General features: G+C 36.7%; 1 protein-coding gene across 2 annotated transcripts; it reads left to right on the top strand.

Annotated features, from left to right (window-relative positions):
• Positions 1-3,526: 3,526 nt before the first annotated feature.
• Positions 3,527-8,555, top strand: LOC149841190 (patatin-like protein 2). 2 transcript variants are annotated; one of them, XM_090004701.1, is made up of 7 exons: positions 3,527-3,680; positions 4,363-4,544; positions 5,451-5,637; positions 5,892-6,056; positions 6,883-7,185; positions 8,169-8,344; positions 8,438-8,555. In XM_090004701.1, exons 1-7 carry the CDS (start codon positions 3,543-3,545, stop codon positions 8,502-8,504), a joined length of 1,218 nt encoding a protein of 405 aa, XP_089860827.1. In that variant the 5' UTR covers positions 3,527-3,542; the 3' UTR covers positions 8,505-8,555. The 2 variants fall into 2 exon arrangements, with proteins under 2 accessions (XP_089860827.1, XP_089860828.1); XM_090004702.1 differs by lacking the exon at positions 8,438-8,555 and having other exon boundaries at positions 8,169-8,348.
• Positions 8,556-12,521: the final 3,966 nt, after the last annotated feature.

Genomic DNA, 12,521 nt, shown 5'->3' with positions numbered 1-12,521 from the left:
GTTTCTATTTCTATGGGGAGATTAAACTAGTTCATTAATCTAGTTTATATCTGAAAATTTTTATAACTTTATATATTTATTTGATATTTTAAATATGTAAAAAACCAGAACTGTTTTGTTTAATCATAGTTAAATAAGATTAATCTGTAACCAGTCCTGAGTTTTAACAAATTTAAAATATCAAATATGTATAAAAAGTTATAAAAATTTTCAGATATAAACTAGACACATAAAAAAAGAAAACCCTTTTTAGAGATTTGGAAAATGATCTCCCATTGGAGAGATATGACTCTCGCAAAATGAACTAAAAATATGTGCAACTCAAATAATGCAGAATAATAGGGGTCTGATTTTTAATCAAAATAGGAAAACAAATAACCATAAAAATTGCTAAAAATTGACAAAAATAAACTAGACTCAATAAGAAAGACACCGCTTTTTACGGATTTGAAATTCGATCTTCGGTTAGGGAGATATGCCCCTGACAAGTTGGTTCTTATTCAGGCAGCGATTTACGCCGTAAATCGCACAGCGATTTTCTGAAAACACTATAAGTCACAATAGCGATTTACACATAATGATTTACTAAACAATACCACAAATCGCTATAGTGACTCATAAAATACACTACAAATCGCTATAACGATTTGTAGTGTTATTCAGTAAGTCGTCACGCGTAAATCGCTATTTGAATCAAGACCAACTTGTTGGGGGCGTATCTCTCTAACCGGAGATCAGATTTCCAATCCGTAAAAAGCAGCATCTTTGTTATTGAGTCTAGTTTATTTCTGACAATTTTTAGGAATTTTTGTGGTGATTTAATACCTATTTTTGGTCGAAAACTAAGACCCTATCACACTTTATATCATTTGAGTTACTCAGGTTTTTAGTTCATTTTGCACGAGTCATATCTCCATAACGGAAGATCATTTTTCAAATCTGTAAAAAGAATTTTCTTTTTTTATTTGTCTAGTTTATATCTGAAATTTTTATAACTTTATATATTTATTTGATATTATAAATATTTAAAAAAACTAAAACTATTTTGTTTAATCATGGTTAAATAAGATTAATCTGTAACCAGTCTTGAATTTTAATAAATTTAAAATATCAAATTTGTATAAAAAGTTATAACAATTTTCAGATATAAACTGGACAAATAAAAAAAGAAAATCCTTTTTACAGATTTGGAAAATGATCTTCCGTTGGAGAGATATGACTCTTGCAAAATGAACTAAAAACCTATGCAACTCAAATAATGCAGAATAATAGGGGTCTGGTTTTTAATCAAAATGGGGAATGAAATGACCATAAAAAATGCTAAAGATTGTCAGAAATAAACTAGACTCAATAAGAAAGACATCGCTTTTTACAGATTTGAAATCCGATCTCTGTAACAGGTTTATTTTCTAAAATTGAACGGTAACTTTAAGAAGTCACCATCTTCAAACCAGAAAAAAAAACAGAAAAATCGTAGTAAAGGGTGTTACGAAAACCTTTAGCAAGAAACAACCGAGGCCTCCACCAGGGGCGGCTCCCCTTGGACCCCCGCCCACTGACCGCGCAGCGGGACCCGTACCGCGGGGGAGCCCCTGGACCCCCCTCCTGTAAGAGCAAAAACTCTAAATCAGGCTCCACAACTCATCAAGTTGAATTATGCTACCCACGCTGGGAGGAGCCCCCAGACCCCTCTTCTGTAAGGGTAAAAACTCTGAATCAGGATCCACAACTCATTTAGTAGAATGATGCTACCCACGCTGGGAGGAGCCCCAAAACCCTCCTCCTGTAAGGGTAAAACTCTGAATTAGGCTCCACAACAATCAATGTGCAAGTCAGTCGGTGGTTGATGGAGCAATGTAGGATCTTTTGTTGGATGTGCACAGAAGCAGAAAGAGAAGAGAGAGAGAGAGTGAGAGAGGGTTGATGTTCATGGCCTCCTCCAGGGGAGATTTCTTTCTCGGATAATCATGCAGTGTAGAGACTGGGTCTTAAATAATCATCTTCGAGGCACTTAAGTCTTTACAACCACTCCTTTTCGAGAATCATCATTTTTTTTGGCACCAATGGAGGAGAGGGTACTTAAGTCTTTGCAATTGCATCAAACCCCAATGCTAATTAATGCTGACAAACATGCGGATAAGAGACGAACATGCTTAAATACGTGGTGCTTTTTGGGACCCCCCGAACATGAGATGTGGCTACCGGCCCTGTTCAGGGGGGGGGGGGGGGGGGGGGTAAGGGACATATAACCTGCCTATCTCTCTCTCTCTGTACATAGAAGAGTGGAAAGGCAATCTTTTATTTTTTATTAATTTCACTGTTTTATTCCTCTTATTCAAAGAAAAAAATGGCGAGGCAAAGGAACAACAGTTCATGCTAGTTAGTTCATGAAATACTTAATGAGTAATTAAATGAAAATGACTCCACCAACAGTCATTATATATATACGTAGATCGGATGAGATCATCTGTATATTTAATATACTTGAGAGTTAGTCTCCCATGGGATTTTCAAGAATTAGTAAAGGAATTAACAATAGAGCTACGGATTCAAGTCTGAATTAGTAAAGCAATATCATCTGTATAGGAAGAGAGATTGCGAGTCAGAATAAAACTCTCCAATTAACAATTTTAAAATTCTTGAAGTAGACCACTAAATGAACGTTATATATATCGAACTACGGATGCATGCCTTCTTTTCATGTCACCACATGTAAGTCAAAGAGAAGAAGAAAATTTATTAATAGAGCCTGGATAAATTTGTTAACATTGTCAAAGTTGTAAACGATATAATAAGTTGTTTGATGTTGTTATCCTCAAATTAAATATACTTTCTTTTAAGATATGTTTGTCTAGTCCAAGCAATTGGAACGAGAGATATGGGTCTTGCTCGGAATCTTGATTATATATGGAATAGATAATGACTGTCTGGGTCCATCCTTCTTGGACGGGACACTATCTACGACTACGATGCCAGTTTTGAAGAAGCGTGCCGAAAACATGGTGGTCCTGTTATTGGGAACTTGGTGTCTTTTTCTTTTTTACTCTCTCTCTCTCTCTCTCTCTTATTGGTGGTCCTGTTATGGGGAACTTCAAGAGCTGCAAGTTGGTCTTGGTCCTGTTATGGGGAACTTCTTGAAGTCTTATTTTTTTACTCTCTCTCTCTCTCTTATTGGAGTGCAGGCCAAGCTTCAGGAGCTGGAAGTTGGTGCCTGAATAAAGAAAAACGTTGTTGGTGTGTGGACATTGTAGTCTGGGACATTGACCCAGCCGTACATGCTTGAATTCAAAATCCTGTTGATGACCCACTAGGAAGTTTCATCAACTACGTACACACCCAAACGCTTTGTTTTCCGTCCTCAAGGCAGCACCTTCCATGTTCCTATAACTACTACAACCCTTCTTTATTCCTCATCGTTTCCCATGCAAAGCCTGCTCCAGTCTTACAACACTGCAAATTGCAAAACTTATCCCTTTGCCTTTTTATACTCAATTACCTAGGCTTTAAACCCAGACACTCTCTCTCTTATAGCCCAGGGAGCCATGGCAGCAACATCACCCGTGGCTCAAATCCACACACCATTTTATGGTAGAATGATCACCATTCTAAGCATAGATGGAGGTGGAGTCCGAGGGATCATTCCAGGAACCATCCTAAGCTTCCTTGAATCACAACTTCAAGTAATATAGATATAGATATAGGCTTTTCCCTTCCCCACGACTTGATGTTAGGGCTGCAAATGGATCGGACGTGGTTGCGCAGATATCTAATCTGAGTCCGACATGTTATTTCTGGATATGGATGTTTTAAGTAAAATCCAAATGGTCATTCTAATCCGATTCAGATATACTCAATAGGATTACTTTTTTTATTCTGGTCAGATTCGGATCAGCATTTTAAGTTGGGTCGAGAGTTGATCCGAATAAAAATCCGACCTCATTGGATTTTTTTACATCTAAATAGTTTTTTTTGTTCTATTTTCTTCCGGATCCAGTATTATCTCATGTATTTTAGATTCAGATTCAACCTTATCTCCTCGGATCTAATTCATATTCAGATATGTTACTGGATCAACTATTTAAATTTTGTATTCGTATTCGGGTCTGACAAGATCCAGCCCGAATCTGACCCGTTTGCAGCCCTACTTGGTGTACTAGACATGTATCTCTTTTTTTCTTCCTCAAGTATTCATCACTATGGACTTTCCAAAATTATTATGAGCTTATTCATTTCTGAAACAGAAGATCAAAATTTCATTCAAGATGATTGCACTAGATATGTGTCTTGATTGATAAGATCGTTTTATTTTTCTTTTAAAAAAGCATGCATTTGTTAATTGATCATTATTTTCTTATTGAATAGGAATTGGACGGGAAGAAGGCGAGGATTGCTGATTATTTTGACGTCATTGCCGGAACCAGCACAGGTGGTCTGGTGACTGCCATGCTAACTACACCTGGTGCAGACAACCGACCACTCTATGCAGCTAAGGATATCGTCTCATTCTATCTCAAAAACTGCTCCAAGATCTTCCCTCAATCTAGGTATAACTAACACATCAAATGTTAATTACTTCACATACTAAATTTGGTCATGCGTTCTATCATATGTCATATGACGGGATCTGCCCTATGTTAATTCTAGCCATCCAACCAACGGCTAAGATTAATTTACATTCTCACCAGATTTGGACTAGTCTTAGCCATCGAGGATACTTCAGTTGGACGGCTAGGATCAGCATAAGAATCTAGGACATCATCTGTCATAAGATGCATGCGATCCTTTTTCACGGGGGCAGGTTGTATTAGGGGTGGCAATCGGGTCGGGTCGGGTCGAAATACCTCAACACGAGCATGACCCGTTTATTAAATGGGTTGGATGTGGCAAACACGAACACGACCCATTTATTAAACGGGTAACCCGACACGACATGGTTAATCCGTTTAATAAACGGGTCGGGTCGGGTCGACACGACACGATTACACGACACGACGACTCGTTTATTAAACGGGTCGACCCGATAACATAGACATCTCTGTTTACGATTTGGTTTGGTTCGGACTATTGGTCAAATAGGAGTTAGGGTTAGATAAGTTTATATATATATATATAAACTGGTTGCGGGTTGACGGGTTCTGCCTAACCCGTTTATTAAACGGGTCAAATGGGTTGGCATACCCCTAACACGAACATGACCCGTTTAATAAATGGGTTAGGCGGGTTGACCCGTTTACGACACGAACCCGTTTAAGACAAACCCTAACCCGGCTAAGAAGCGGGTTGGCAGGTCGGGTCAGATTTTGCCACCCCTAGGTTGTATGTCCCCCCCCCCCCCCCTTGTTCCGAGGGGAACATACAACCTGCTCTCCTTTTTAACAGCATTCACAAGATTCATGCCAGTTGGTAACAGGTTGTATAATTTTATTTGTTTGGTGAATGCGGAAATGTAGGCGCCCGTTGGGTACGGTCAAGAAGCTGATACGTGGATTATCTGGACCGAAATATGATGGTAAATATCTTCACAAGCTGGTCAGAAGCAACCTTGGTGATACAAGATTGCACCAAACTCTAACGAATGTGGTCATCCCAGCATTCGACATCAAACGCCTTCAACCCACCATCTTCTCTTCTTATCAGGTTACCTTCATTTATCACCAGTGGTCAAGAAATTTTTTTTTTCCAACAAAATGAATTTTGGGAAATCAACATGGACATGTAAGGATCGATGCAAATGGGATGTATATAGCTGTTTCGAATCCGAACCATCATACATATAATTGTACTAGGATATAGCTAGGATTCAATTGAAAAGAATATACTACAGTCTAAGATCATATGTGGAAACTCACATTGGAGGATTGAATGGGTGTTTCTGTTGTTGTTTTCCTCAGCTGAAAATGGTCCCCGCCAAAGATGCATTACTATCTGACATATGCATCGGTACATCTGCTGCTCCCACGTACCTTCCTGCCCACCATTTTGTAACCAAGGATGAACAGGGGAAGACGATTAGAAACTTCAACCTTGTTGACGGAGGCGTTGCTGCTAATAATCCTGTAATTCTTGCACTACACACCCATTTCTATGCAATTATTTTTTTATGGCAGTTAAAATAAGGCTGGTAAACAAGCCGAATTCTAGCCGAGCTTGAGCTGTTCGGGCTTAGCTCGTTAAGGGCAAACCCCAGCTTGAGCTTGGCTCGCTGATCTTGGCGAGCCGATCACTAGGTGGCTCGTTATCTTTAAAAAATTATTTTTAAGTGTTTTTAAGCTTGATAGTATATAAGATATATAAAATGCATATAATAAATGTATAAACATATATAATATATAATTTATATATATAATATAAGTAATTAATATGTAAAACAAGCCTATATGAGCCTAGCCAAGCTTGCCTGGTTCATGCTCGGCTCGTTTACCTAAATGAGCTGGCTCTTAGCTCTGCCCGCTATTTCCGAGCCTAGCCGCGCTTCTCACGAACTGAGCTGGACCGAACAGCGAGCTGCTCGTCTGGTTCCCCAGCCGGAGCAGTTACATTGTTTGTTTTTTTAGAGAAAAAAAGGAAAACACAATTTTCAAAAAGTAACTATACATTTTAAAAAGAAGGCAAAACACGGTTTTCAAAAAGTAACAATATTGTTCTAATATGAAAAATATTAGCAAAGTTTTTACCTTATATAGTAATTATATATTTAAAAAAAATCATGCTCGCATTAACAGAAAGGCTTAAATCTAGTTTAACTCTCTCTCTCTCTCTCACGCACACGTAACACACAATTAAATGTGCATCTCATATATCTTAAATGTCCAGTATATATATGTTATTTAGTTATTATTATACTTTTTTGATAGATAATTATTATTATTATTATTTTTTTAGACTTTGGTAGCGGTTAGTGAAGTGACTCGAGAAATCTTCCAACGAAATCCAAATTTCTTTCCTGTCAAACCTGTAGACCATGGAAGGTTTTTGGTTATCTCTCTTGGAACAGGAACATCCATCCCTCAAGAAAAATACAGTGCTAGATCAGCTGCTAAATGGGGCGTTATGGGCTGGCTGTTAAATGATGGGAGCTGTCCTTTGATCAACACTTTCACTCATTCAAGCGGGGACATGGTTGATTTCCACGTCTCTGTGCTCTTGGAAGCACTAAATTCTGAGCAAAACTATTTGCGAATCGAGGTATGATAGATATTTTGTTTTTTCTTTTTTTTTTTCTTTTTATGATAGGCTAAGGATGGTGTGTTTGTATGATGGATGGGGTGAAGTAAGCAGTGTTGTCAGTATCGTATTGGCCAGAAATTGATACGGTGCAGGGCTGATTCGCTTATTTTTTTTAAATTTTCAAAAAATGTTAAATTTTGTTATTAATATTTTTAATATAATTTTAATTTTTTTGTGATATGTATCATTTTCTGGTTAAAAAATTGACTGATTCAGTTTCGATTTAGCTCCGAACCAGAATTGGCGATTCACCTGAATCATTTTCAAAACGATTAAGGGTCCGATACGATATTGACAACATTGGAATTAATGAATGATAGATACATGCAATTTCACGCTTCTTTTGCATCCAAACGTAGTCTAGACCGACAACATTCATCGATGGGATGCTCATGAATGAAGCATGAATTTGATTTTTGTTCCTTTGAAAGTAAAGACCTTGTAGTTTTCCCATTAGTCTAAATTGAGGAAATATTTCAATCAAAAAATAAAATTGGAAATTTCAGTTATTGGTTCTTGACATTGTAAATTAAAACCTTATGAAAATGGAGCCAACAAATTAATCTAGTTATTAGTGTTTTATAAAAAAATGTCCCGATCGATTTTGTTGCAAGATTAAACTGATACAATCCTTAAAAAATGAATATATTTTCAAAATATTGTCTATTCTGAAAATATCATGTTTTAATCATGATATTATCAATTATTATGTTATCAAAGTGTTTATATTTTCATTATTTTCTTATATATTTTAAAATTTAAATATAATGGTATTTTGAGCAGATTATTCCAAGAAGAACAAACTTTTTAATTTCCTTTATAGAGAAAATCCCGAGAATGAGATTTGTGAACATGATTCTATGTGTGTGTGTATTCATAGAGCTTCTTGAAGCAAGAGTATATGGAATTCATTCTTTAATCTTGGGTATATATATATATAGGATGACACTTTAAGCGGCGACACATCTTCAGTTGACATATCAACCAAGAAAAACCTAGATAACCTGGTGATGGTTGGTGAGGCTCTCTTGGAGAAACCCGTTTCCCGTGTGAACTTGGAGACAGGTGAATATGAACCCGTACAAAACGAGGGCACCAACAAAGACAGACTTATCAGGTAGGATGATTCTGTAATTGTTCTGCAGCTACTGTGGATGTTTTCACTGTTAATCTCACAGAATCTTATTCTTTTAATTGTTGAAATTTGAAGGTTTGCAAAATTATTGTCCGAAGAAAGGAAGCTTCGGCAACTGAGATCTGACGGGGCGCATCATTGAAGAGCTATTTATCTTGGAAGGATTACTATTATCATTCTTTGTGTATGCCATTGTGCAATCCCAATTGTGATCATTCGCCATATTTCATTCCATTTCTTTGAAAGATTTACTATAATATTTTCATTTCTTATGTATAAAATGACCATACCTTCTTATTCCATCAGTGTTTCTTTTATTTTTGTAACCCATTAATGTAAATTTCTATTTGTCAAGGTACCTCAACCTCGTGCTCTACAACTGGAAATTTTTCTCTATATCTGTCCATTTTCATTTCTGTTGTTTGCATGCCCATGCTGAGTTTACGATGGTTGTAATGTTATTACCGCTGTTGGGTTTGTATCATGTATACTTGATCCGACCCAAAACCCGAGTTTTCGGTTAGGGGCATAAAAAGTGTCAACCTGAACCTGACCTAAGCAATATACCAGCCAGGTTTGGGTTATGATCTCCAACCTGATCCAGCTTTTTAATTTGTCAGGTATCAGACCGGACCCGAGCTAGTGTTTTATGTGTACTTTTGGTAAAAGTAAACTTTTGAAATTATACGGGGCTTGGTAAATGTGATTCCCGGGCCCCAAGATCCACCATGACCCCTTTTTGTGTTTATGCTCCCCTCTGATGAAGTTAAAGTATGAGTGAATGTTGTGTATCGTCTTTTTCAAGGACAGGTCGTGTGAAGATAGTGGCTGTGTTGAAAGTCAAGAGTTGAAAGGGCTATGTGTGTCAGTGTGTAACTGTTAAAATAAAAGTGTTAGTGGTGAGTAAAGAATTAGTGGTGTTAGTGGTTAAAGGGTGTAACCTTTGTAATAAAGTGTTAGTGGGTTAGGGTCATACTTGGGTGTGTGCCTTAATGATGTGTTGCTTAGATAAAGAGGCATTAGACGTGTATTGGTGTGTCATTTTGTGTATTTTTCATTTTGAGTGTTGTGTGAGTTCTTTACTTCTTGTTATTTTCTTGTACTCATTTATTAATGTATTGAGGTATTTTAGTATTTCTTTTGTGTGTGATGAGTGTGGTATAGCTAGTGTTGATCTTGTTCCAGCATTTTTGGTATCAGAGCCTAGAAACTGGGCGTAGCACTGTGGTGGTGAAGGTTGTGTAGATAGGCAATCATTTTGTAGTTCATGATGTCGAATTGTATGAACACACTCTAACCTCTCACGATCTCTGGTTCTTATTTTTAGTGGTGAAAAATATGAATTTTTTAGTACAAAAATTCAAACATTCTTCATCTCACAAGATCTTTGGGTTCTAGTAGAGACTGGTTCTGTAGAGATAGAGAGTTCTAAAGCTGAGGAGAAACCGACAGATGCAAAGGAGATTCAGAAATCTTTGCTTGTGTTGAAACAAGCAGATATAGATTCTATTTTTAGTCGAATTTGCCAATGTCACAAAAGTAAAAGAAGCATGGGACATATTAAAGCAAAAATTTCATGATGACAAGAAGGTAACCACGGTGAAACTCTAAACTCTACATAGAGAATTTGAAACATTACTTATGAAAGATGAGTCTGTACAAGTTTTTTTCTCTAGAATTTCTATTATTATGAATCAAATGTGATCTTTTGGAGAAAATATTACTAATCAAAAGACTGTCAAAAAAGTTTTGAGGAGTTTACCCTAAAAATTTGATCATATTGTCACTGCTATCGAGGAATCTAAGGACTTATCAACTTACTCTCTTAATGATCTAATGGGCGCTTTGATGGCTCACGAAGTAAGATTGAATAGAGAGATTGGCAAAAATATTGAGCATGCATTTTAGTCTAAGGTGGCGATTTTTGAGAAAGAGAAAAATGGTAAGAATTTCTTTCCTCATAAATATATAGGCAGAGATAGAGGAATAGCTAGCTATCATGGTCGTGGTCGAGGATGAGGGAGATCCTACACCATACATCAGAAATTAGATAGTGGTGAGAAAGCAGATAAAAAACAAAGTCACAAGGGAAAACAATGCATATTTTGTAAAAAGATGGTCATATTGAGTCATACTCTTGGGATAAAGCAGAGCAAACGACAATCTTGTGGAAGAAAAACAAGATGAAGGTAAGTTATTTCTCACTTGCTTAAATTCAAATGAAAGTACTGGCAATGTGTGGTTTTTAGATAGTAGATATAGTAACCACATGACAGGCAAACAAGATTTGTTCTGCCATATAGATGAATCAGTGAAGTTGCAAGTTAAGCCTGGAAATGACAAATGTGTAAAAATTGAAGGCAAAGGTACCATTGTTGTTAAGACTAAATCAAGTGGTGAAAAAAAAATTGGTGATATCTATTATATTCCTAGATTAACTCATAACTTTCTTAGTGTGGGTCAGTTGATTCAAAAAGGTTGTTCAATAATATTTCATGATAATATGTGTGAAATTAAAAGTAGAAAACTTAATGTTCCAAATATTAAGATTCACACGGCCAACAACAAGATGCTCCCTCTTGATATCTCACATCTTGATAAGTGTATTTTTGTTGCTAATGTAAAGAATGACTCTTGGCTATGGCATCTACATTATGGTCATTTGCGCTTCAATGGTTTGAAGTTGTTAAGTCAAAGATGAATAATATGTGGTTTGTCATCTATTGTTTCTATTGATAATGTGTGTGAATGTTGTGTTTATAACAAGCAACATAAATGGTCGTTTCTTATTGAAAAAGCTTAGAGAGCCAAAAAACCTCTTGAACTGGTTCATATTGGACCGATACAAACTCCATCTATGAACAAGAGTAAATATTTTTTATTATTTAGTGATTACTTTTGTCGGATGAGTTGCATGTTCTTTCTTGTTCAAAAATCAAAGGCGTTTGAAAAATTTCAGGAATTTAAAGCCCTTGTTGAAAAAGAAAGTGGACAAGTTATAAAACTCTCTGTACTGATAGAGAGGAAGAATTTTTATCTGATGAGTTTGGTTTTTTTTTGCAAGCAAAATGGTATTTGCAAGCAATCAACTATAATAAAAACATTAAAACAAAATGGTATTGTCGAGCAAAAAAATCAAAAAATTATAGAAATGACTCAAAGTATGCTAAGTGAGAAGAGGCTCTAAAATGATTCTTGGGTTGAAGCAGTGGCGACATCAATTCATCTTCTAAACATATTATCAACTAAGGCAATGTGCAACAAGACTCCGTATGAAGCTTGGTGGAAGAGGAAACTTGGTGTAAGGTTTCTGAGAATCTTTGGTTCTATTGCTTATTCTTTGATTCATTTTGATGATAATTTCAAAATGGATAAAAAAAGTGAAAAATGCATATTTGTTGCATTACAAGAAAAATGCTAATTAGAGAAGAAAATTTGCGATGGATTTTTTCCGTCGCAAATTTGCGATGGAGTAGCGAGAGAAAACTCTTTGTTGATAACATTCAAAATATTTGCGAAATTAGCGATGAAAAAAATTCTGTTGTAAATCCGTCGCTAATTTGCGACGGATTTGCGACAAAAAAATTATGTCTCAAACTTCGTTGTAACTTAGCAACGAAAAGTTTTTCCTCGCTATTCCCGTCGCTAAGTCACGATGGATTAGCGACGATATTTTTTTGTCACCAAACATTACAAGAAAAAATGCTAATTAGCAACAGAATTAGCGAGAGAATTTTTCTGTCGCTAATATGTCACTAATTAGCGAGGGATTTTTTTTGTCTCTAATCCATCCCTAATTAGCGACAGAAAAATTCCCTTGCTAATTTGTCGCTACTTTTCAATTTAAACTAACCCATCTAGGGCATGAATTTCTTTCTCTCCTTGTGCGAAATGTAAACTGACCCAGTGGCTCGATTAAAGCGCCAGACGACGTGCTTCTCTTTCAGATCGTCCGGCTTCGCCGAGAAGCCTCGCAGGTGACGACCGAAATGTGACTTCGTGGCGTAGGAATGCGAGGAAGATGAGGAGTCTGAGTCGCTGGTGCTGGTTGGATTGGGAAGCTCGTCGTCCCCTTCCTCGTTTCCCTGCATCGATCTGTGCCCTAACCTCTTCCTCTCCAACTGAAGCCTCAGAGTCTTAGCCACACTTTCCTCTCTGC

Source organism: Nuphar pumila, chromosome 4 (genome assembly GCF_984573655.1).
Source record: "Nuphar pumila chromosome 4, dmNupPumi1.hap1.1, whole genome shotgun sequence".
NCBI classification, from domain to species: Eukaryota; Viridiplantae; Streptophyta; class Magnoliopsida; order Nymphaeales; family Nymphaeaceae; genus Nuphar; species Nuphar pumila.
Note: the sequence above shows the minus strand (reverse complement) of the source record. Positions and strands in the feature narration are given on the sequence as shown.

Excerpts from the sequence above, each read along its gene's own strand:
- LOC149841190 (XM_090004701.1), top strand. The coding sequence starts at position 3,543 with ATGGCAGCAACATCACCCGTGGCTCAAATCCACACACCATTTTATGGT. Across the intron at positions 4,545-5,450 it reads AAGATCTTCCCTCAATCTAG|GCGCCCGTTGGGTACGGTCA; the intron begins GTATAACTAACA and ends GCGGAAATGTAG. Across the intron at positions 6,057-6,882 it reads GCGTTGCTGCTAATAATCCT|ACTTTGGTAGCGGTTAGTGA; the intron begins GTAATTCTTGCA and ends TTATTTTTTTAG.